Source organism: Silurus aristotelis (genome assembly GCF_946808225.1).
Source record: "Silurus aristotelis genome assembly, chromosome: 24".
NCBI classification, from domain to species: domain Eukaryota; kingdom Metazoa; phylum Chordata; class Actinopteri; order Siluriformes; family Siluridae; genus Silurus; species Silurus aristotelis.
The window spans coordinates 4,738,351-4,765,015 of record NC_139597.1 but is presented as its reverse complement, the minus strand read 5'-3'; the positions used below and the strand labels follow the sequence as shown (position 1 = coordinate 4,765,015).

General features: G+C 40.3%; 1 protein-coding gene across 12 annotated transcripts in view; it reads right to left on the bottom strand.

The window, feature by feature from the left end:
- sox5 (SRY-box transcription factor 5) overlaps positions 1-26,665 on the bottom strand; it is a 244,954-nt gene that overhangs the window by 139,917 nt on the left and 78,372 nt on the right. For 6 of the 12 annotated variants that reach the window (XM_083527975.1, XM_083527961.1, XM_083527977.1 and 3 more), the window contains one exon: positions 3,899-3,976. The exons of the other annotated variants lie outside the window; for them this stretch is intronic. In XM_083527975.1, the coding sequence (XP_083384101.1) occupies positions 3,899-3,924 (26 nt within the window). In that variant the 5' untranslated portion in view covers positions 3,925-3,976. The remainder of the gene's footprint in view (positions 1-3,898; positions 3,977-26,665) is intronic. 12 annotated transcript variants of the gene reach the window in all.

Sequence of the window (26,665 nt, the reverse complement as noted above, 5' to 3'; positions counted from 1 at the left end):
TTCAGATTAGTTACAGGTTAGAGACATGTTATTTATAGGTTACTTTCAGGTTAGATACAGGTTACTTTCAGGTCAGTTTTAGATTAGTTACAGGTTAGTTTCAGGTTAGATACAGGTTAATTTCAGGATTGTTTCAGGTTAGTTACAGGTTAGTTTCAGGTTATTTATAGGTTAGTTTCAGGTTGGTTACAGGTTAGAATCAGCTCCTCAGTATTAAACTCTATACATTGGATACAAACAGAACTCAGGGCTCATGACGGTTTGTTGCTGTACGACATATTCTTAAAAAATCAAATACAGTATACAACTCACACAAAACTACAGCTTATTTTTTATTTAGTGATGTTTTAAGTTGTGTTTTAGGAGAAAACAAGGAGGAGTGGGCTTGAGGTGGGAAAACAAGCACTGGTATCACCAAGCTGCCAATCTTGGGGCACCTAAACAAGACCCTTAACCCACTTTTTTTCTCCGGGGGCACTGTATCATGACCCCAGCGTCTTAACGTCACTTGGATATGCGAAGAAGGAATTTCACTGTGCTATAAAGTACAAGTGACAAGTATAAAGCACCCAAATGAACCCCTGAGTGACCTATGTGATAGAAACTGATGAATATTGTAAAGAGGAAGTCGATATAAACGTGTTAGAATTAAAATACAAGAAGAAATGGATAAGTGATTGTCCGTGGTTACACCAAGGTTGCGTACAGAGATCTGAACAGATAATGCACAGCAGAAATCCTGAGTTGATTTATATATTTATTTTTTTTAAATAACAAGCGTGCAAACGAAAAAAGTAGAGCAGAAAAAGAAACCAAATTTTCACCTGCTGTTTGAATAAACGTGGATGTTTTACGCTTTAGAACTCTTTATGGTAGGAGATCCTTCAAATGGCATGTTTACTCATGGCTGGTCTGACACATGACTACATACATAACACACATGCACACACACACACACACACACACACACACACACACACACACACACACACACACACACACACACACACACACACACACACACTGAGACAGCATGCAGTGTGCTGGAACAGGAGTGTATTCTGTGTATCCTAAGTGTATGTGTTTGTGTGTGTGTGTGTGTGTGTGTGTGTGTGTGTGTGTGTGTGTGTGTGTGTGTGTGTGTGTGTGTGCTTTTTTACTCTCAACTGTTGTGCCTATGGGACCATATGTCACTACCACTCTCTCAATCAGTTCCCTTTCTCTCTCTCTCTCTCTCTCTCTCTCTCTCTCTCTCTCTCTCTCTCTCTCTCTCTCTCTCTCTCTCTCTCTCTCTCTCTCTTTCTCTCTCTTTCTCTCTCTCTCTCGCTCTCCAAATCTCTTTTTCTCTCTATCCGTCTCTCATTCTGGTTCTGAAGAACAGCAGATGGAGATTTTTTTGCGTCTGTATTTTTTTTCCTCATCACAACCGAGAGGTCACGTGTGATGCGTGGGGTTGCTGCTTTCTTAAATTTTTTCTCTTTTCTTGTTCACTTTAATTGTTTCTACGAGTCTTTGTTTCACCGAGGAGGAATAAAAGAAAAAAGAAAGAAAGAAAAAACACAAGGAAATAAAATAAAAAAAAAACACCACTGTACACTTTCACGGCTCGCTGCTCGGGTCGTTCGGTGTAGCTCTGGATCCGGGTCTGTGCTCGGGTGTATTATTTCATTAAGTGCTTTTCACCACAGAGGGGGGATTTGGGGATGAAGCTCCAGGATGTGTGTGACAAGGTCATGACCTCCGACAAATCTCTCTCCCTCACACAAACACACACACACGTGGAGACGAACGAGTCTGAAGCTACTGTCAGAGGCGTGGAGAGATCAGATGGCCGAGGAGAAGTGCAGAAAAGAGAGGTGGATCGGCGTGGAGAAAAGGAGGAGTGTATTAAAAATAGAGAGGGACAGAGAGAGAGAGGTAGGGGTGTAAGAGGGGGGTGGGGGTAGTAGGGGTAGTGGAAGCCAGTTAGACAGAATTCGGCATTGTTCAGGCCGAGAGCTCGCCGTTCTGTTGATCCCGACTGATCCAAAGAAACAAAACTGCATTGTTCCTCGCAGATGGAAGCGAGTGTCGCCAAGGTAACCGGATTAATCTCTTTCTCTTTTCCTCCGCTTCCTCCGGTGGAGAGGGCTAATCGCGGCGCGCCATTCACGCCAAAGCCGGGGCCTCAAAGCCCGGGCCTCTAACTAGCCCTCTAATTAGCCGCAATTACAATGAAGACAACATGATGAGATAATAGAAATTTGCAAAATAATGACATACCACGGCAAAATATTCCTCCTCCTAAGCAGCACTGCTTTTTCCCCCCCTCTCTTACCCTGTGTGTGTGCATGTGTGTGTGTGTGTGTCTCGGCACAACCACAATGAGCCGGGGCCCTTTTTTTTAAAGCCGAAGGGGCAGAATGGTGCTGCATTCGGAGGCACAGAACCCCATTGTCAACCTCCTCCTTTTTTTCCCATAATCAACAGCCCATTGTCTGCTTTCTTAAATAAAAATGACTCGAAATGCAGGCACAAATAATGATCTGCTTCTCACCAGCATGTGAAACACACACACACACACACACACACACACACACACACACACACACACACACACACACACACACACGTACAGCAACACATGATATCGGATACATGCGTGTATATACATTGATACAAATGCTGTTGGTTTAATAGATAGATAGATAGATAGATAGATAGATAGATAGATAGATAGATAGATAGATAGATAGATAGATAGATAGATAGATAGATAGATAGATAGATAGATAGATAGATAGATAGATAGATAGATAGATTTCAGTAAGCATGCTAGCATTTAGCTGCTGCCTAACACTAGCGAGTTTGCTACACAGTAGAATAGTTGATAGGCTAATATTAGCTGGCATCATTACACAACTTTCCACATGCTAGCTGTTTGTAGATTGCTAGTTAACTACTACCATTTGTCAATACAATAATAGCTAGCTTGTCAAAAACATCCCAGTCTTAGATAAGGCAATAGTATGCCTAAGAGTTTCCAGTTTACCAAGTAACCATGCTAGATAATCACCGATGCTAAAGTGTTGCTAAAGGTTGTATTATCAAAGCTAATCAGTAGGCTAGGTTCTTTTTCCAGTATGTTTTGGAGTGTAATTGCACTGTACTGTAAAAGCTGTCACCATTGATGTATTTGAGGAGCGCAAAAGGATGCTACGTTCGATTAAAGCACATGAGGATCAAATAAAGCGAAAATTCCTAGTCGTAAAGCCAGAAGCGGGATGGAACGTCATGCCCCAACGCCTGCCCTGATTGACCATAACAGTTAAAGGAGTATTTACTTCAAATCAACACAACATCCACATACTGGATAAATCTCTTATTTTAGCTGGTTAGCTAGATAATAAACTGCTTTAATAGAGGTTTTTGTGTTTTTCTATTGCTCTGTTACTTGAAATCTATAGGTTCAGACTTTCTACTTCCAACAGGTAGCTCTGTCTTGTCAGAAATATGGAACTATTTTATGTGTGAAGCTCAGTTCTTTTGATTACTATTCATTGTGTAGTGTTTTGTGTACATTCATCTGGGTACTATGCGTATATTTGTGTACTAGCCTACATTTTTTACATTTCCTATTGAAGTTTTTAAAAGTTGTAAAGTCAATAAACGGCGAGCGAAAGTGAGGGGGCCGTCTTACATTTTGCTCACGCACTACGGGGTACCACGTAAGCGTTTTTAGACGTAAACACTATTTTTGAATTTGTCTGGATTAGTATAGATGTAGCTTGAATGTATGTTAGTATGTGAGTGAGCGAGTGGTTGAGTAGCATGTGTGATGACGTGAAATTTAAACCAGCCGCTATTGTGTAAACTCCCAGAATTCCCTGCAGAAGTTGCCAAATACAGATCGACTTACCTATCTTCAGATTTGGCGTTCTTCATTCCTCCCCTGAGTTCGAGAGCGTGAGTGTGTCTGCACGACAGCAGGACACGTCTGCAAACACAGTCATTAGATAAAGACGAGGGTTAGCTTGTGTGTGTGAGAGAGAGCGAGAGAGAGGATGTGGGTTAATATGTGTGACTTGGTGAGTGTGGGATGATTATGAGATGAAAGGCGCGATGTGCGGGGCTCGTAATGAGACTACAGGGTGATTAATACTGACACTGTGAGCTGCCTCTAATTACTCTAATTCAATCAGTCCTATTCCACACACACACACACACACACACACATATTCGTCTTACTATCTTTCAAGGACCTTCCACTGACCTAAATCTAATTCGAACCTCAACCCCAGGAAGATGCTGCTGTTCATTTTTGGTTAAACACAAAAAAACAGGTTTTGCTTTCTGAACAATGCCAAATGTCAAACTTTCGTAACCTTGCGGAGACATTTGATCCCTATTAAGACATCAAAACAGACACACATATACATGCCATAAGTGCGGCTCTAGAAAATATGACTTCTTTGAAATGCAGTTGTGTTCAGGATAGAGTGTTACTAGGTCACGATAATACAATATACAGTATATGCAAACAAACAAATAAATAAATAAAACCAAATTAAGAGTAACATTTTCAACACCCAGCAAGTAAACGCTAAAGCACATCCCAATCCCTCCCTCGACACACACCCCCTTCTTCTGGATTGTCCTGCTCTTTCTGGCGTAATTATTAGAAACCTGTTGACTGACGACCTCGTAAACGAGCAGCGTTCTGTGATAGCGCTTCACTTTGTTTTCGTGTGGGATCAGAGAAAGGAAGTTGCAGCCAATTATCATAATTAAGCCACCTGATTTGCTCGCTGGCATGTGGGAAAGCATGGCTCTCGTTAGCTAAACGCCTCTGGAACGTATTTTGGGGCTGTCGCCGCTGGGGTCGTAAACAAGGGAAACGCTCTGACGCGTAGGTTTTTTTTTTTTTACGTGACCGGTCTCTGTGCTCACTCTCTCTCTCTTTTTCTCTCTCTTCCAGTTTTCCTTTTTCTGCCTGCTGTATATCCAGCTCTTCCCTTTGTGTGTGTGTGTGTGTGTGTATATGATGTGCAAACACAACTTTGGGTTGATCAGACGGGGGGTAAAGGGTAGAAAAGATGAATTGCTCTCCATTCAAGACCTACGTGGCGAAATCGAGCCTGGCTGATAAGAGCAAGAGCTGAACCGTGTGTGTGTTTGTGTGTGTGCGTCTGTGCGCGCACACGTGTGTGAATATATGTGTGTTTTGTCTCCGACTGCCTTCTTATCTTTGTTTCTGCTCAACACAACAGAGTTCTTGTAAGTAGGAAAAGGTGGGTTCTTATGTGCAAAAGGTGTGGAGGTATTGTGTCAGTGTGTATGTGTGTGTGTGTGTGTGTGTGTGTGTGTGTGTGTGTGTGTGTGTGTGTTTAAGGTAAGGGTGAGACTTTAGAGGACATTAGTGAGTAAAAGCCTCTTTGTCAAGGGGTGTGGGGGGATGAGGGGGTGCAAGACGAGAAGAAAGGGGTCGAAGTGGAGGGGAGGCGAGGCCTCCAGGATAATGAACTTCATTGTGCTCCCATTTGTCTGAGGAATGCGTCGAGGTATGGTTCAAATCAATACCCCCCCACACACACACCCATCACCACCACCGCAGGACCCCACAAACCCTGCCATTGTCCCCTCCCTGCCACCCCTATCTACCACAGATGAGAATTTGGTACCAGAAACTCCCCCAATTTAATTTAATTTTTTTAAGTTCTGTAAGAAAGAGCCAATATATGGGGCAGAGCTCAACCTTGCTGTATTTGGCCTTAATTAGAACAGACTCGAACGGCGGGCTGCTAAATTAGTGCTGTAACCGTAACCGTGCCCAAGCTTGGGAATCAACAGATGAGGACTCGACAGTCAAAGGGCAGAGGCTGGAAGATTAAATGCTGCCTCGAGAAGCCGACAGACCGACCAACCCCACACACACACACAAACACACACACACACACACACACACACACACACACACACACACACACACACACACACACACATGGCTTCACCTGGCAGGCAGCTTGCTAAAAGGGGGTAAGTAGGGAAGAGGGGGAGGGAGGGAGGTGCGCAAGTGAGAAGCCTCGGATTGACTACGTTTAATTAGTGTCAGTGGATCGGTCCCAGTGGAGTCGACTAATTAAGGTCTAACGCGTAGATGTAATTACCTGCAAGCGATGAACATGTTTCATTTAACACGAGCCTCCTGTTTGAAACGGTGCAGCTCCAACGCACCGAGCGCAGGTACACCCGACTTGTGATAGAATGCAGTCTTGCAGCAACCCCAGAAGTTGCACATTTAAAAAACGCCTGGTGTGGATATCAAACAAGCTCCACAAGAGGGCTGAGACTATTACTTCATGCATGCATGAGCATTTTTTTGTAGATGTTTAATCAGATGTTTAGTCATAGGTGGTGGAAGAAATAGGAAGGAAGGGATGGAAGAAATACTAAATGCTGTAACATTGTACAAAGCGCATTGTATGAACCCGATTGGTCGAAATGAAGGATACGCCCATATCATACTCATTTACTTCATTTACAACATTCAGCAGATGCTCTTATCCAGAGCGACTTACAGACATTTTGTATATGTAAATGATTGTGATATCATTGTATCACTCATTTCAATTACTCATAAGTGCCTGGATGACAATAATCCTTGCGCAATCCTTTTTTACCAGCACCAAGAGGCAGAGGAGAACCAAAACAACAGAGAATCCACGGACAATGAAATCGGACCTAGACTGCGCCCCTGAGTGCCCCCGCCGCTCTGGCTATTACTGGACCACTTTTCCCAGCAGTCAATGGTGCAGACGGGCCTCTAAGCTCGCTCTGAGCGCAGCAGTGCCTCGCCTCGGTACAGTCACTCTGTGGTCGCGTCACATCATTTAAAAGTTCATTTTAATTGATTTCAACCCTGGGAACATGCTTTTCTGCTCAATGGAAGCCTTTTTCTCTCTCCACGTAACGCAGTCTCCGACTGTTTTTTTTTTTTTTTTTTTTTCCTGCTGCTGCAAGTGAGTGTGTGAATGTGTGTACATCTAAGTGCGCTTTTTTTTCTCCTACCCTTTCCCTTTCACTCTTTCTTTGGGTTTTTGTCGAAAGTGCATTAGCTTCCAAACAGAGTAATGTGCGTTCGATTGTGAATCAATAGCACTCACCTCCCTGCAAGTAGACGCAGAGGGTTGGGAAGGGGAACGCATGTTTGTAAACAGTGCCATGGCAACCATGGCTACTGTGAAATTGGAGCATTACCTTGAGGTAAAAGTCCGTTTTTTTCGCCTTATCCAACATTGCTAGTTACATGCATGTAGTAAGAGAAAAAAAATTAAAACTAATCTCCCCAAACAGAGACAAAAAAGCGCCATGTGAAAAATTTGAAAGGGGACGGACAGTGATCTCCACGCCATCAGTTCCCTCTTTATCTTATTGTTCTTTCTGCTTTAGTTCTATTCAGAATGAAAAAAAAATAACCCCAATATGCTTTGCATGCTTGAACTCCAACAATAAGGTGATTGTCATTCTCTGGCGGTCATGTGAGACGGAACGGCGATGTTTAGGATTGATTAAAAGGCATGGCGCTGCATGACATTAGCTTGTCGCTGTGTTCTGTTAGGAGCATCAAACAAGAATGCAAGTGCCTTTGAATGTCCTTGATCTCCTTTCAACCTGGAACAAGGGATGTAATGGGAAACATATTGGTTACCTGAGAAAAAACAGATAGAAATACAGACGTGACTAGAGGATGTGCTATTTGTTTTGGCTTGTTGGTTGAGAATAGAGCCTGGGATCCTCCATTAGACACACCAATAAAACTTTGGGGGATGAATACAATCACATAAAAAAAAATATTGTAGTAAGTGATGTTGGAATGATGTCTACGAGGTTGGAAGCTGGAGGAACTGTCAGGGCAGTGGTGTAAAATATTTGAGTAAATTTACCTATTTACTGTATTTAAGTAATTTTCATCTACTTCCTGGTTTTACTGAGTGTTAAAGGTATAAGCAACTTTTACTTTCTATTCAACTACATTTATGATTCAGTATATATATATATATATATATATATATATATATATATATATATATATATATATATATATATATATATATATATATAGATGAGGTCCACTATATTTTAGTTGACAGTGACTGTTACCAATTACATTTTGTACTCCAGTTTATTTATCCTTTTAAATGGTTCTTCTGACTTGATACTGTAATTTTATTTGGTTTTTATTTTAAGCTACCTTTTTAAAAGATTGCTTTACTACTTTCTTTTATTGCTTTTGTTTTGCACTCCTGCAGTGTTGAGGTGTACATTTTGATTAGTATTTTAGTATTTTACCCTCACAAATAAACTTTGATGTTGAGGACTAGTGCATCGTTTAGCCTACATTCAATATGAGTCAAATACTCTTTGTACTGTTTAAATCAGATACTCGAAGACTTTGACTCAAGTCATATTGAAATTGGTGACTTTGATCTTGAAATGGAGTACGTTTTGAAGTACGAGGTGGCATCAAAAAGTTTGGAGATCTCTGTTTACAAGAAAGTACTTTATTTATCAATGTTTACACACTATCACCTTTAAAATAGTCCCCTTGCACAGCAATACAGTGCTCCCAGTGTTCCTGACACTTCTGGAATGTGTCCTGAATGTCTACTTTTCAAAGCGTGTCAAGCACTTTCTGCAATATGGGAAGAGGGTGAAGTCCGCAGGAGACAAATCTGGTGGGTAGGGTAGGTGCAGAAGTTAGGTTGTGATGTTTCCGGTGAGAAACTCATGTGTGACTAGAGCTCATATCAGAGTGTTCTAACTTGCTATCCATGATGAAATTGCAGACCTTGTAACGCACATGGTCAGAATAGCACCGGTTGCACAGCTCCAGATATACACAGGACGATGTCTTCGGGCACACCGAATTATAAGGGTTGGTGCTCCCTATCACTGCGCGTGCAGCCTTGTGCTGCCATCTGTTGGCATGCTACAAATTTAGCTTTGATCCTTTTTGATGTCACCTCGTATCTATACCTTTACTTAAGTAGTATTTTCAGGTACTCTTTCCACCTCTGGTCAGAGCCAGAAGTTACACCCCAATGACCAAAGCCTTAAAAAGCACTCTTCCTGAGGTGGTCACATCTACCACAGGTAGTATGTACACCTCAACCCCTATGTATGCATCCCAGCTTCTCTAAGGTGGTATGTCAGTTTCCCCTGGCCCACAATGAGCAATTCTCCAAACTGCACAAACAAGTAATAAAAATACCAGAGGGACACATGAAATCCCCGTACTCCCCACCCCAACCCAGGCTCGTGCACTCTCCGCTCGGTTGTGACAAAGAATTCCATTCAAACGCTGAGTGACTTCTCTTATGACGCATGGACCGACTTAATGCACAATAGCTCTTGCGGAAACAAAAGGCAGATTATTAAGTTAGAGAAGAAAAAAGGATGGGAAGGGGGGGCTTGAGGGGCAGAGAGAGGAAGAGATAGAGCTAAAGAATGAAAGAGAGAGAATGAGAGAGAGAGAGAGAGAGAGAGAGAGAGAGAGAGAGAGAGAGAGAGAGAGAGAGAGAGAGAGAGAAAAGACAAAACGTGGCAGTTCACTATGGGCAGTCGCACATCTGGTGACCATGTGTGGCTAAGATCGAGTGCTAATGATGGTCTTCCTGAACTCTCAACAATTAGCTAGACCTATGGCAAGACCATCCTTCTGTGAACAAAAAAAAGCAGAGGAACAAGGGGGGAGATGGGCAAAACTACTATACAGACCATTTAGGGAAATAATACCTAAACAACAAAACCTTTTTTGGAAATGTGGATATTATGGTAAAAACTTGGAGAGAAAACTTTTTGAAAAAGTAGTGTAAAAGTCTGTACCATTGTGTCTTGGAGATCTGGTACCATACAGCATGCAACCTTTAGTACAGATCTTCACCTAGAAAAGTAGATGTAGTGTTCCCTGTTTAGATCTTTCTAAATCTTTTTCTGTTTCTGGAACAATCCTTCACTCTACATGTGTGCAACTTTAACTATTAATTATGAACCGTTTCATCACCTTCCAATTTTTTGGTACATGTTGAAGGACATAGTGGTGCATCAAAGAACCTAGGTTTTATCCTGAACGCAGGTTGCTGTCAATGTAAATGTTCTTCCAAGACTTGAGTGGGTTTCCTCATAGGTTCTTAAGTGTTTGTGGTGTAAAGATGGGTCGTTCATGAACGAGTCTTTAATGTGACTCAAAGAGTCAAAGATTCGTTCGTGTTCATTTTCGCATGAGCAAAGCATCGCAAAATCTCCGTAGGTTATGAATTGTAGTTATGAATTGAGTAGTTCATCTCTTGACTCTCCTAGTTCGAGTCTTCCACGTGACTCCAATAGACGCTATGCAGTACATTAAACAGAAAACCGAATTGAGTCATCTGATGAATCGTTAATTCTTTTGTCATGTGAATCCCATATATGCTACACAATTCAATAGATCAAGATTTTTTTGGTATAAATCTTGACATTATTGTTGTTACGTCACAGACCCGAAGATATGAAAGGTGAAGCTACTCATTCTGTTTATCGTTATTTGTCCTCAGTTGCATTGGCATATTTTCATTATTGGAACTGTAGTCAAAGTTAGAATATGTAGACGTGTTGGGGATCTGCTTATTGAAAATGCAACATTTTATATTATTTCTGATCAACGAAATGAAATGAAACAAATTACTCCAAAAAGATTTAAAAAATCAAAGTCACTAAAATGAGCCAATCTTCCCATCACTAGTATGGTGCCCAGGTATATTCCTGCCTTCTTTCCTGACTGGGACCAGAAGATAAATGGCAACTGAAGATGAATAAATGAACATGTATCTACATTTCAGTATAATGGTACCACCAAAAATACAAGAAAAATAACTGGGGGTGTTTTTCCCTTTACAAAGGACATTCAGGCAGCTGCCTCATTGACCTGTGATTAGCACCTCTCTTTCTTGTAGTCCCATTCACTGTTCCTCACATTATCCATGTAACCATTTATATATATATCTATTTATTGTCCTGCTTCCTGTCCATATTTCTGAGCCACTCATTGCCCCTTTCACCATCCTAACTTATATTGTACTTACCTATATTGTATTTCACTACTCTGTCCACTGTACTGTTCACTGTTCCTAATTTTCACTGTCCCTCCCTCTGTTCCACTCACTGTTCCTCTCACTAACACTGTAACCTCTCAACATCTGGTTTACTGTCCCATTTACTGTTCCTCACATTATCCATGTAACTGTTTCATTCATTGTCCATTTCATTGTCCATATTAATGGCCAACTTGCTGTCCCTATCAATGTCCCTTTTACCATCCTTTCTATTTTTACTCTATCTCAATTCACTGTCCCATCCACTGCTCTGTTTAGTGTCTTCCACACTATTGCTTTCACTGTTCCACATACTGTATTGTTCTCTTTCCCTCTCATTGTCCAACCATTGTCCCACTCACTGTCCCACTCACTATTACTCTGTGTATCTCATCATCTGTTTTCTGTCTCATTTACTGTCCTTCACATTGTCCCATTCATTGTCCCTCTCACTGTCCATATCACTGGGTCACGTTTTTGTTTACACTGCAAAGAAAAGAAAGAAAAAGAAAAGTCAAACTTGATAAGATTTTACACAGAACTCAAAAATGAGCTGGACAAGGTTATGGGCACTATGTAAAAATTGTAAGATATAATTGATTGTCAAGCATGTGATGCTCCTGTAATTTGTATTTAGACAGACCTGTGACAAGTAACAGGTGTGGGCAATATAGTAATCACACTTGCAACCAGTTTAAATGCAGAAACGTTGACTCAACGTTTGTGTTGTGTGTCACACTGAGCATGAAGAAAAGGATTTGGGACAAAAAACTGTTGGAAAAACATGGACAATCTCAAGGCTGCAAGTCCATCTCCAGAGATCTTAATGTTGCTGTGTCCAAGGAGCCCATGGCACTGTAGCGAACCTCCATGGATGTGGACGGAAAAGCAAAACGAATAAAAAATTACAACAAAGGATTGTTGGAATGGTGGATAAAATCCCCTGATTAACTTCCAAACAAATTCATGAATAAAAAGAGACGCTATGGTAGGAGACCCAGGAGGACACCACTGCTGACACAAAGGCATAAAAAAGCAAGACTGGAGTTTGGCAAAACTTGAGACAAAAGTAGAGCTTTTTGGTAAAGGACATCATGGCACTGTTTACAGAAAAAGAAATGAGGCCTTCAAAGAAAAGAACACAGCACCTACAGTCAAACATGGCGGAGGTTTAAAGATGTTTTGGGTCGTTTAGCTGCTTCTGGCACTGGATGCCTTGACTGTGTGAATGGTATCATGAAATCTGTTGAGTACTGAAGAATTTTGGGACCCAAATAGTGGGCAGTGTCAGAAAGCTGCGTCTCCACCAGAGGTCATGGGTCTTCCAGCAGGACAATGATCCAAAACACACTTCAAAAAGCACTCAGTAATGGTTACAAACAAAGAGCTGGAGAGTTCTCAAATGCAACAATGAGTCCAGATCTGAATCCCATAGAACACCTGTGGAGAGATCTCAAAACTCTCAAAAGCAGTTGGGAGGAACCATCCAAGAGTGGTCCAAAATTCCTGTATATATATACATTTGAAGATAATGGTAGCACCAAAGTTACAAGGAAAGGAATGTTTATTTTTCTTTACAATGGACAACTTGTCTGCTGACCTGTGATGGGCATCTCTCTTTCTTACAAAGAATCTAATCTTGGCGGTGTGGTATTCAGGGGTGAACAGCTTTGCGGAAGGCCGCATCGGTGGGATGAAACGTAAGCTCAAATGTTAAAAAAATTAATTTGTCATTTGAAGCGAGATCGGCCAGGGTCCCTTCCCTAGAGCGCTCTCTGCGGCCTTGATTCATCGAGGGGCTGCTGTACACGGTCAAGGTCTTTAGCGAGGGTTCAACGCTGGAAGCAATTACCAGCACAGCGAAGTCGTCAGAGAAGTGTGGGTGGCTTTGTTCGCTGGAGATTGGCTCCATTGGCGCCGCTATTGATGTGTGCCGCAGATTTCTGAAAGGTGTCGGCTGAGCTGACCCCAGGGAGGTGCAAAACATGGAAAAAGTTTCAGCAAACAATTTGCTTCGAATGGGAAGGTCTCATCATACGCTCGGAAAACCTGTTGTGTAACTGTGTGTTATATAAAATGAATAGAGGGCTCAAGACAATTTAGTAAAAAAAAAAAAAAAAAAAAGTATCTTTCATTCTGAGTCTTGGAGGGGGAAGAGGGAAATGTAGAAACACAAAGAAAGGAGAAAAAGATCAATAAAAGTGTACTTCATCCTCTCTTAGGCTATTTTAACAGATACCACCACTCCTGCCACTATTATTGTATAAGAGGTTTCAAGCTGAAAGAATCTGTGAGAACAAATGAAAATTGGGAAACTGTGGTACAACTAGCAAGAACAGAACATTGAGATTCTGTGTTGATTCAAAATTTTCATTACGACTTTAATATATTCTGAACCAAAAACTTCTGCTAACCTCAGACAATCTCAGTGGCATAAAAACGCAACAGCGTTAGCATAGTGTGTAAATTCTGGCTTCTCCACCTCAATTACATCATTCATTTTCACCAGAAACTGTATATTGTTTTTACTATGATAACAGTAAAACGTTGTATTTTTCTTTGCACCTGTTTGCTTTTGTTATATTTACATTTTTATTTCTGGCATTTAGCAGATGCTCTTGTCCAAATTTTTAAAGAGTCAGTCAGTCAAACACTTAATCAATCAGTCGAGCTGCTTACTGCCAGGATTAGGGATGTTTAGGGATATGGCCACTTTTGTTTGCCGTTTTTGTGGTGTTTATGAGACATGTGTTGTTTGTGAGACTTCTAATGTTTGTGGAGTTTGTGGAATTTGTTAGACTATTGGTGTTTGTGAGGTTTGTGGTGTTTGTTAGGGATTGTGAGATTTGTGAGGCTTGTGGTGTTTGTAAAACTTGTGGTGTTTGTAGTATTTGTGAGGCTTGTGGTGTTTGTAAAACTTGTGGTGTTTGTAGTATTTGTGAGGCTTGTGGTGTTTGAAGTCTTTGTGAGGCTTGTGGTGTTTGTGGAATTTGTGAGACTTTTGATGCTTGTGGAATTTGTTAGACTATTGGTGTTTGTGAGGCTTGTGGTGTTTGTTAGGGCTTGTGAGATTTGTGAGGCTTGTGGTGTTTGTGATACTTGTAGTGTTTGTAGTATTTGTGAGGCTTGTGGTGTTTGTAGAATTTGTGAGTCTTGTGTTTGGTAGTGGTGTAATTTCAACTTATAACCTTCTGATGAAAAGTTCAACACCTTAACCACTGACCAACCGCTTCTAATTACTGTGTCTTTGACTAGGAAGTTACAAAGGATAAAAAAGGAAATATGAACTTTATACCACATGCTTCATATCTGTTGCTTCAGGGTCTCAGCCCTGATACACACCTCTGATAAGAACCACAGATTAATCGAGTGATTTCAAAACTATCAATCGATCAAATTAACAAAGAAATGAATACTAATTTGATTCAGTTGATTTGTTGTTGTTCTGTGTGATGCGTTAATACCGGGTTCCATGCCTAAAACATGCTAACGCCTACAGCTGACAGAACTGACATGTGAAACACTTTTTTTGACCAATTATCTTGCCAGTTCTTCTTCCAGATTGCCATAGTTTACAAACACTACTAATCTCAGAGGGCAAAGCCAGACAGACTTCCTCAGTTATTTCAAATGTCAGTCAATAGGCCTTATGTCTTATTGATTGACAGACAACTGCCAGAGTCTGTAGCAACAGCTACAAGCTGTACTGCAGGTTCAGGTTTATGCCTGGTTCAGTGAGGAAATAAGATGAGGTTTGGAGGGGATATGCCATGCCTAATGTTTGCCATTTCCACCAGGTAGAATCCAAATATTTATCATATACATTATATGGACAAAAGTATTGAGACGCCTGACTTTTCCAGCCATATGTGGTTCTTGCCCAAACTACCAAAAGGTTGGAGGCACACAATTGTACTGGATGTCTATGGATGTGGTAGCATGAAATTTTCACACACACACACACACACACACACACACACACACACACACACACACACACACACACACACACACACACACACACACACACACACATATCCTGGCTCTGCCTAAGTACTTCTCCTGTTTTAACCCTATTGGAATAAAACTTATCATATGATTTATATAATAATTTTCTTTATTTACAGTTATTCATAAAAGAAATATGCTGCCTTTTTATTTACTAGTTTTATTTTAAAATAGTATAAAGTGCAAAATGCTATTCAGAAAATACTATTTGGACAAAAGTATTGGGACACCTGACTTTTCCAGCCATATGTTCCCCAAACTGTTACTGCAAAGTTGGAGGTACACAGTTGCATAGGATGTTTATTGATGTGTGCATGAAATCTTCCCTTCACTTCGACTAGGGGACCCGAACCTGCTGCAGCATGACGATACCCCTGTAAACAAAGCCAGCTCCATTAAGATCTATAATCCATGTGCTGGAGTGGAGGATCTCCTGCTATAAAGCTCTAATCCTATTGAACACCTTTGGGATAAATTGGAATGCTGACTGATCCCCAGGTCTCCTCACCTCACCTTCACCAGTACCTGATTTTACCTGAACACTCTTGATAATAATGTTTCTAACTTCTTATGTATTAAAAAATTATTCAACAATAAAATGTGAAAAAAATATATAAAAATTAACTGTTCGTTTTGCATTGAAAATTCAAACTAGAATTCAAAAAACTCCAAATAATTACATGCTTACAGTAAATTGCTATATCTCACACACACTCATACACACACACAAAAGCAGTGTTTCTGTTTATATTTGAAGTGTGTAGCTCTTTGGAAGTGGATTGGAGCATTTCGGTTCATGCCTTGCTTTCATAAACTCCGTACCATCTGATATTTAACACAATATAAATTTGGCATGGAGAGAGAAGCTCAATCCCGCACCTTATGCATCGTGTGTGTGATGTCTAAAAGCCATCCTACAGAGTAAATCCTATACCACAGTCTGACGCAAAGGAAGCAGTCAGAGGGAGTCGACTTTGATCTACAATCTGATCTAAATGAGCTCCTGTAATGAATCAGATCAGGAGTGAGGTGTTTGTAGCTGCATAGCATGAAGCTGCAGTAAAAGAAACTATGCTCTGATGTTTGACAAACCAGAGGGCTAATACTTTTGATCATTCAATTACCTTAATAAACAGACACTCACTGGGACAGTAAAACACACACACACACACACACACACACACACACACACACACACACACACACACACACACACACACACATGTGCCCAGTATCACACACACTCGCTTACTCAGAGATTATTATATCTTCTATCTCTACACACACATGAGCTAGGCTACTAGCTAACTACAAAGCTGGCTAGCTTCCTTAGCTAATCATGGTGGGAGGGGCATTGGAGAGGGACAAGTCCATACTAATCATAATCATACATATTCATATATCCTTGCATTTTTAAATGGGCTGGAAGTGTAGAAGTTTAAAAATGACATTATTTTGGGAAAAAGTGTGTGTGTGTGTGTGTGTGTGTGTGTGTGTGTGTGTGTGTGTTTGATGTTTGAAATATGCAGTTTTGGCATAGAAACTAGTTACCATCTGCTGATGCTTCACTTTTCCAGATCTGAGACAATGATGAAACAGCTGTAGGTATCGGCGTGTGTGTGTGTGTGTTTGTGTACATGTGCGTGTGCGTGCAGGTGTGTGTGTGTTTGTATATGTGTGTGTGTGTGTGTGTGACCTTTTACAATTTAAAGGTATATACACACCTGCCTCTGATCCCTGCCCCAGTGTTTGGTGGGTTCAGAGGTGTGTGATGTTAAGAGATATACGTGTGTGTGTGTATATATCAGTGGTGGGCGGTCAGGGCCAGCAAAGCCTTCTCTGGAGGCCTAAACACTTAGAAGCACTGACCTACATTTACAACATTTATTTAAATATTTGTTCCATGAAATTGTATTAATTTATTCCCAACAGTTTATTCTCTTCATGTCGTAGTGTTTCTCTCAGCTGCACTGCTTCCAGTACGTGTATGTGGATGTTAGATTTTTTTGTCCAATCAGATTTCAGCGTCTATGTGCTGCCAAGTCAATCTAATCTGCCCAGGGCCTTCAGAATCAGTACTGGCCTTTTTTACCTTAGAAAATATTTGCAACGGGTTTGTTTCTTTAACCAATCAAATTTCAGATTCTCCTCACAGGGCAGCTCGCTGGCCCAGAATAGCGTCAGCATTTTCCCGTTCTCTGATTGGTTGGTCAGAGGGAAACTGTTACAGCCAAATTCGACTGGCAAAACACGTGTGTAGCTCTGCACACATTAATACATCAGAGTTAGACTTTTTCATGCCTACGAAGGGAGAGAAATTGATTTGGTCTCAGACATACTTAAAAATACCTTTTCAAGAAAAACTAGACATCGTGAGGAGGTCGGTCAACCCTGAAGCTAGCTAGCGTGCCTCAGCCCGGGAAAGGGTTTGTTCTCCACTTTCAGACCAGTGAATACAAGCGGTACCACTGGATTACAGCCTCTGAGGAGCGGTGCACATTATGAGTCTGCATCTCTGCTGAGTAGGTTGTATTTTATTTACATTTTAATGTTTTTTTATGTTATTAGACAAATACTGATTCTGAACTGCTCCAGATGATGTAGATGCACAGTTGAGGTTGTAGTGTAAAGGATTGAAGTCTGGGTTTCTTGCTTTGGTAAAATGGTTTTCACCCTCCATATGTGAAATATAGGTGTGTGATGTTTGTACGGGAGTGATGTTCTGAGTTTTTGTGTATATGTGTATACCTGTGTTTGTTTGTGTGTGTGTGTGTGTGTGTGTGTGTGTGTGTGTGTGTGTGTGTGTGTGTGTGTGTGTGTGTGTGTGTGTTTGGCTTTTCACAAACACACATGCCTCTAATCCCTGCCCCAGTGTTTGGTGGGTTCAGAGGTGTGTTGTTTGGATAAGTGTGTTGTTCAGAATTTGTGGGTGTATATGTGTGTGAGTGTGTGTGGCTTTTTTGTTTTTATAATTTAAAGCTACATACACACCTGCCTCTAATCCCTGCCCCAGTGTTTGGTGAGTTCAGTTTGTGTGTGATGTTCGGAGTGTGTGTGTGTGTGTGTGTGTGTGTGTGCATGTGTGTTCAGTAATTTAGAGTGGCTGAGTGGCTCTTCAGTAACATCGTGTTTGACATGCGTCTCGCTTCCTATCCGGTTCTTCCTCATTCACTCCGACACGAGTCAGAACAAAGCAAATTAACCTTGAAGCCTGAACAGCTCTCGCTCGCACTCCGAACCAGCATTAGAGCTGTGATTAAGGATGATTGATTGCGGTTTAATTTGCCAGCAAAAAAAAATAATTACGTCCGTTGTTTCATTTTCAATCTTCATTACCACACGAGCACCGGCAGAGGAGACTGGCAGCAAAGTCAAGGAGCCTCACAAAAGGAAGAGGAAAAGGAGGAGGAGGAGGAGGAGCTTCCTCTCACCTCACCTCCACCCAAGCTGCTGATGCTGAGGGTGAAGAGTTTCAGAAATAGTCTCAGATGTCAAATATATTCCCGAAATTATATCTAATAGCTCAGAAGGAATAATACAGCAAGGTCAAAAGGAAAGCTTTGAGCTTAACGTTAAGGTACAATCTCAAGACCTTGACCTCATTCAGCTTCGCTTTGATCGTATTTTTTTTCAATACAATTCACTCTCTAAAATGAGAAGATCCGATTTCACCCTCAGGGTTTAGATACAGTTAAAGCATCAACATGGTTAGCGATTGTTGTTGAAAATAGAAATGGAAATCATAAAAAGTAGCAATTGCTAGATTTAGAATGTTGTTGTTGCCTGCAGTATCTTACATTTTTAGACAACCACATTTGACTGATTAATCAAAACTATAATTAGCTGATTGATTTATTCATTTTGTTTAATTTCTGACCTCAGCAAATTGAGTGATTGATAGTTTTATTACAGCTGATTGATCGATTTGCCATCTGATTCATTAACTTAGTGTTTAATAATTGAAACATTGATGATTGGCAGATTGAATATTGATTTACTGTCCAAATTATTTACTGGCCTCAGTTCATTGATTTATTGCCACATTGATTAATGATTATTGATTAGCTGCTTTACAAGCTAATTTACTTACTGTTCAGCAAACATTGGTGAGCTGATTGGTCATTAGTTTTTTTTTTTGGTTGTTTGACTGATTGATGATTGGCTTGAATTGATTTATTGATTCATTTACTGATGTAATAATGTTCAATAATTAATAGATTTCTTACTAATTTACTGATCAACTGTCAAAGAATTGCATGGATTTATGGACTGGTTGATTGACCTATTAATGAAGCAATTTAAAACATTCATAATTAATGACTATTTGATTAGTATAAATCTATAAATTAATTGATTGATTTATTTTATTTGCTTTTAATTCATGCAATGGTTGAAATGAATTTGCTCACCATCTGACCAACATCTTGCACAATCATGAGTTAAGAACACGAGTAAGGATTATACAATCAAATTAAATGGTTTATTTATTTATTTATTGATTGATTGATTTATTGATTTGATAAAAAAAAAAGCTGATGTCTGCATCAGTGGGGGTGTTATTGTAGCCATTGGGGATGTTTTTTCTTGGGCTTTTGGACCATCTGTTTGTTATTTTACAAACACACACACACACACACACACACACACACACACACACACACACACACACACACACACACACACACACACACACACAAACACACACACACACATCCAGAACATAAAACACAACTGTCAGGTTCATTTACTGTATAACACCACAAACCCCACACACCTCACAAACACCACAAGCCTCACAAACACCACAAGTCTCACAAACACCACACGTCTCATAAACATCACAAAAACCACAAGCCCAAGAACACCAAGCACCAACAATCTTGACAGTAAGCAGTTTGATTGATTGATTGATTGATTGATTGATTGATTGATTGATTGATTGATTGATCGATCGATTGATTGATAAACTGTTTTATTAATTGCCACTCACAGGTTCACTGACAGACTGACACTTGACTCACTTCATCATTTTAGAGCTGCTTGTCTGAAAAGCTCATTCAGTTCACCTCACATCCCGTGCATTTCGAACGGCCGGACTTTTATAAGACTCACTAATGAAAAAGTTTTGCATTGGCTGAGTGACACAGGCCGACTCCTCGTCTTATCCAAAGACCCTCGAGTCCAAGCTGGAGAGAGAAAGGGTTCAAGTCAGGCTCATCTAATCGACTTCACAAACCCTGTTTCCTCCTCTCCAGAACAATGGAGGTGACGGAAGGGGATGGCGGATCTGTCAGTGGCGTCTCGCCGATCGAGTGAGAAAAGCAGTCTGGCGTGGTGAAGAGGTGACTTAAGGCAATTATGTCTTTCTCCTTGACTGAGTGCAAGTGCAAAAAAAAAAAAAAAAAGGGTTAGCAAAAGTGTATGAAGTAAGACATTACTCAATAGTGCAGGCGATTCTGAGCGACCAATGAAACCATTTCACACAAAGAGCACTTTCGTATTAAAATGCCGAGGTTACAGAAACGTTTTTGCTTCTATCAAGCAGGCGTTTCATTTATATATCAAGTTTTATATTTAACTCTTTATTTTTACTGTATTTCCAGCCACTAGGCCAATGCAATGAGCACTGAGGTCAAAACAGAAAGCAAAAGAGAACAAACAATTCAGGAACAAACTGAATACGTTTCGTATTTATATATACGAGGAGGTGTCAAAAAATTCAACTGGTGCTATTCTGACCACGTGTGTTACCACGTCTGCCATTTCATCATGGACACTAAGTTAGAACAAAAGAGCAAACGTGAAATTCTGTGTGAAACTGGGCAAACTTTCCACAGAGACAACTGACATGACATACGTTTGACGATGCTGCAATTCGATTGAAGAGCGGAAGAAAAACACTGGAAGACCTTCAACAAGCTCAACCCTCGAAAATGTTCGAAACCATTCGGCAACTTGTGCATGATGATTGTCGGAGAATAATCCACATTATCTCACTTTTGCACCCACCCTACTCGCCAGATTTGGCCCCTGAGGACTTTGATCCGGTTTGAAATGCAGATGCAGACGTCTAGGACAAATTCCAGAAGTGGCAGGAACGCTGGGAGCGCTGTATAGCTGTGCAAGGGGACTATTTTAAAGGTGATAGTGTGTAAACATAGATAAATAAAGTACTTTACCTCAGTGTGTATATATTAAAGATTTATATTTAGATACACACACCCACACACGCCGATCAGGCCATCTTCATGGCCATTGATCAGACATAACATTATCACCACTTGACTAATATTGTGTTTGCCCCCCTTGTGCTGCCAAAACAGTCCTGACCCAATCAACATTAACAGCATTAACTTCTCATCTGTTGGTTTGGACCACACGGGTCGGCCTTCACTCCCCACATGCATTAATGAGCCTCAACCGCCCACGACCTTTTCGTTGTATTTCTTTCTTAGAACACTTTTGATAGACCACTGCAGACCAGGAACATCCCACAAGAGCTACAGTTTTGGAGATGCTCTGACCCAGTCGTCTAGACCTCACAATTTGTTAAACTCGCTCAAATCCTTACGCTCGTCCATTTTTCCTGCTTCTAACACGTCAACTTTGAGAACAAAATGTTCACTTGCTGCCTAATAGATAATATTATGCTGCCATAATGTTATGTCTGATTGGTGTATATATATATATATATATATATAGTGTATATATACCCAAGTGAATACGTTTATACCCTCCCAACCATTAAATTAAACTGATCAAATAGCAAGATATAGATACTGTAGAGAGTGTGATAGGCTCAAGTCTCTCTCTCTCTCTCTCTCTCTCTCTCTCTCTCTCTCTCTCTCTCTCTCTCAAACACACAAACCCACAAGTGTATGATAAAAGACCCATTTTGTTCGTCCTATCCTCGCAGCTGTCTTAACGGTCATCGTCTCTCACACACACTCTCACTCACACACTCTCACTCACACAGAGGATCCAGTCTAGAGGGCGAGTGTAATGAAAAGAAGGAAAAGAGAGCGAGAGTAATGAATGGCGCTCGCTGTCTCCGACTTGCACACGAATAAACAGGAAATGCAGCTGCGCCGCGACACCCGTTCCCCTCCGTGTCCCGAAATACACCACATTCCTCCGGTGGCTCAGGTCCCTCCATCAGACCACAGGCAGAGAGAAGAGAAGACGACAGCGGGAGAAGAGAGATCCATCAAAACATCTCTACCCTGTATCCGACCCAGGCTTTTTCCACCCCTCCCGGTTCACCCCTCCTGGTCTTTGTACTCTGGGCTGGATAGTTAAGATTCTGGACATGGAATCGGGGCTATTTTACTGTTTTACTAATCCCCTCTTTCTTTAAAGCGCACAGAGCAGAATGGTGGCTTTGTGGCAGGCGACGTTCGGGCAAAAAAGGGACTCTACAGTACCAAATTGAGGTCAAGCAGAGACAATGGCTGCCCTTCAGCATTTATTCATGCACAACCCCACAACTTTATCAAACGTGTCTCTCTCTCTCTCTCTCTCTCTCTCTCTCTTTCTTTCTCTCTTTCTCTCCGTCTCTCTCTTTTCTACCCTCCATCAAACACCGTAACAATGAGAGCGTCCTCCCGAGCGGACCATCGGCTTCTGTGTTACAGTCACACACCTCTCTCTCTCTCTCTCTCTCTCTCTCTCTCTCTCTCTCTCTTTAAGTCTTTTTCTCGAGTACTCCCTCCTGACAAGCCCACTGAAAGCTCTGCTAAAGAGCACTACTACATCAAACCGAGAACAAAGTCTAAATAGCACGGCTTTCTTTTCTATTTTTTTCTTTTTTTCCCCTTTAATTGTTCAATGACAATTATATTGTTGCCTCTTTCTGCAAACTTGTTTAAAAAAATGTGCGTGTTACAGGTGTTTATACGCACAAACGACGTTCCGAGAACGTTCCTGAAGATCAGTTCCTAAAGAGCTACATGTTGCTGGTTTCTACTCCTTTTCTTCTCACACCTGCGCTATTATTTTGAAGCGAGTTCATACAGTATAGTTATGGATGAAAATCACTTCAATTAAGTGTGTGATTGTTCACAAAAACGGCAGGGGAAAGCTGGCTGATTTGGCAACGTTTTCCATACAGATGAAAGTATTATGACCCTGATTTTTCCAGCCATATCCGATTCTTATCCGAGTCCAAACAGTTCCACACAATTTAATAGAATGACTTTGTTTACTGGAGCATGACATTTTTCCTTCACTTGAACTAGGAGACCCAAACCTGGTCCAGCATGACAATGCACCTGTGCACAAAGCAAACTTCATGAAGATATGGTTTACATGGGTTGGAGTGGAAGATCTCCTGCTATTGCGCTCTCACGCTAGTGGACACCTTTGGGATGAATGTGAACGCTGACTGCACCCCCAGGCCTCCTGCACCTACATCAGTACCTGACTTTACTCACATATTGGTTGGTGGTTAAATGAGCAGAAATCTCCACAAATTCTAGTGGAAGATCTTGTAGAGGGTCATATTACAACAAGTGGGGACTAAATGTGAAATGAGATGATTAAAAAGCACATTTTAGAGAGAGAGAGAGAGAGAGAGAGAGAGAGAGAGAGAGAGAGAGTTTATGATATATTTTGCCACATTGTGAGGTAGAAAGTTTAAATGTAGGTTAAAGCAAACAAAAAAAAGTCACCATCTTTAAAAATATATTATCATTAAAAAAGAAAGAAAGAAAGAAAGAAAGAAAGAAAGAAAGAAAGAAAGAACTGATCGCATGTATAGAAAGAAAGAAAAAAGAAAGAAAGAGAGAGAGAAAAAGAAGGAGCGAGATCAACAAACACAAACGAATGAATAAGTAAATGAGTAAACAAATAAACAAACAAACGATTGAATAAATAAATGAATAAATAATTAAATTAATACGTGCTAAATGACAAAAAAACTCACATAAAAAATAAAATAACAGAAATCTATTAAAAATAAAATAAAACCACTACAGGATGTGCTTTTAAAGGAAAACAATCAGCTCCCGTGCGATGGCTGTAAGTCCGCTTTCTTCGCACCACCTTGTTGTCGATTAGTTTTCCATGCTAGCACGCCCCCATGTGTGTTAATCCTGATTTTTTATTTTATTTTTTTTATTCTCTGCAGCTTAAATGGAAGTAAATGATACGTAGTCAAGTGCAGAGACCCGCCGTGTTCGCTTAATTAAAATAAATTATACTTTTACATGGTCATTCAGTCACTTTGATGCATCTGCAGCACCTTTAATTCCCAAAATTGAACCAAATTCATTAAAGCATTGGGCTCTCCACACACACACACACACACACACACACACACACACACACACACACACACACACACACACACACTCTCACACACACACACACACACACACACACACACACACACACACACACAAATTCAATCCTACCATCCATAAAACCTCTTTTTATGCAAATTAGCCACTGGTTAACCCCAATCAGAGGGGTCCCAGTTCCCACCTCGTAGCACATTCTGATATACACACAATCCCACCACCTCTTTAATCTCAGGGGTAATTACAGGACACTGCTTTGTTCTGCTCACAAACCCAGGATGACCTCAGGGAAGACCTCGAAGACTCGCTGCTAATCACCTGTGCTAAGCCTTGCTCCAAAAAGCTCTATTAGCACCTCAAGACAGGCTTAATCCATGCTGCATCTCTCTTCATTCATCAATTCAATAATTTTTATTTGTTTATTTGTCCACTCTGTTTACTCTCAATATCAGCTACAGAATGACACGCAGGCATGCCGATGTCTCCACACTAATGAAAGAGTATACGTTCAGAAATGCAGAAAATACTAAACTCAATACAACCAAATCTGACAGAACAAATTCACTTTTAAGCTTCTGAAATAACTACATTCTGGTGGGTGGAGCCACGTGTACCTGGTCACGGAAAGGAGGTGTGGTAACAGAGTAAACAACCAGTAAGTGCTAGAACTTATATTCTACCAATTCTACTCATTGTACCTTTAATTCTACTTAATGTACCTTTAATTCTACATAGTGTACCTTTAATTCTACTTAATGTACCTTTAATTCTACTCATTGTACCTTTAATTATACTTAATGTACCTTTAATTCTACTTAATGTACCTTTAATTCTACTCAATGTACCTTTAATTCTACTCATTGTACTTTCAAATCTACTTAATGTACCTTTAATTCTACTTAATGTACCTTCAATTCTACTTAATGTACTTTAATTCTACTTAATGCACCTTAAATTCTACTCATTGTACCTTTAACTCTACTTAATGTACCTTTCATTCTACTTAATATACCTTTAATTCTACTTAATGTACCTTTAATTCTACTCAATGTGCCTTTAATTCTACTCAATGTACTTTTAACTCTACTTAATGTACCTTTAATTCTACTCAATGTTTTTTTAATTCTACTTAATTTATCTTTAATTCTACTTAGTGTTCCTTTAATTCTACTCATTGTACTTTTATTCTACTTAATCTTCCTTAAATTCTACTTAGTGTACCTTTAATTCTACTCAGTGTTTCTTTAATTCTACTTAATGTACCTTTAATTCTACTCAGTGTTTCTTTAATTCTACTTAATGTACCTTTATTTCTACCCATCAAATTTTTAATCCCATCCATATTAGCTTAAATTTACCCACAGTAGTTTTAATTATATTTACATTTCATTTAGGTTTGCTAATTGAACCTTAATTCTACACATCATCCTGTTAATTCTACTTATCAAACTTTTAATTCTACCAATCATCCCTTTAATTTTCCACCAACATCAATTTATTTCAACCCATCATACCTTTGGTTAGATTTACAGTGGATTTAATTCTATATACATTAGTTTGCCAACTGCCAATTCTATACATCAGAACGTAAAGTCTATATACACCGACCAGGCATAACATTATGGTTTTTTTTTTAAACATTATTAGTGATGAAGTGAATAACACTGATTATCTCTTAATCATGGCACCTGTTAGTGGGTGGATATTTTTATTAGGCAGCAAGTGAACATTTTGTCCATAAAGTTGATGTGTTAGAAGCAGGAAAAAATGGGCAAGCGTAAGGATTTGAGTGAGTTTAACAAGAGTCAAATTGTGATGTCTAGACAACTGGGTCAGAGCATCTCCAAAATTGCAGATCTTGTGGGATGTTCTCGGTCTGCAGTGCTCAGTGTCTATCAAAAGTGGTCCAAGGAATGGACAGTGGTGAACCGGCTCATTGATGCACGTGGGGAGCGAAGACTGGGGTGTGTGTGGTCCGTCCAACAGACGAGCTCCTGTGGCTCAAACTGCTGAAGAAGTTCATGCTGTTAATGGACAGTTCTGGCAGCAAAAGAGGGACCAACACATTAATAGAGAGGTGGTTAAAAAGTTATGCCTGGTCGGTGTATGTTTCTTTAATTTTATTTATTGTACTTTCATGTCTAGCATTGTACTTTTAATTCTAAACGTTGTACCTTTAATTTTATCCATCATCCCTTTAATTCTACCTCTAATCCCTTTACTGCATATCTCAGCCTATTTCTGTGCACT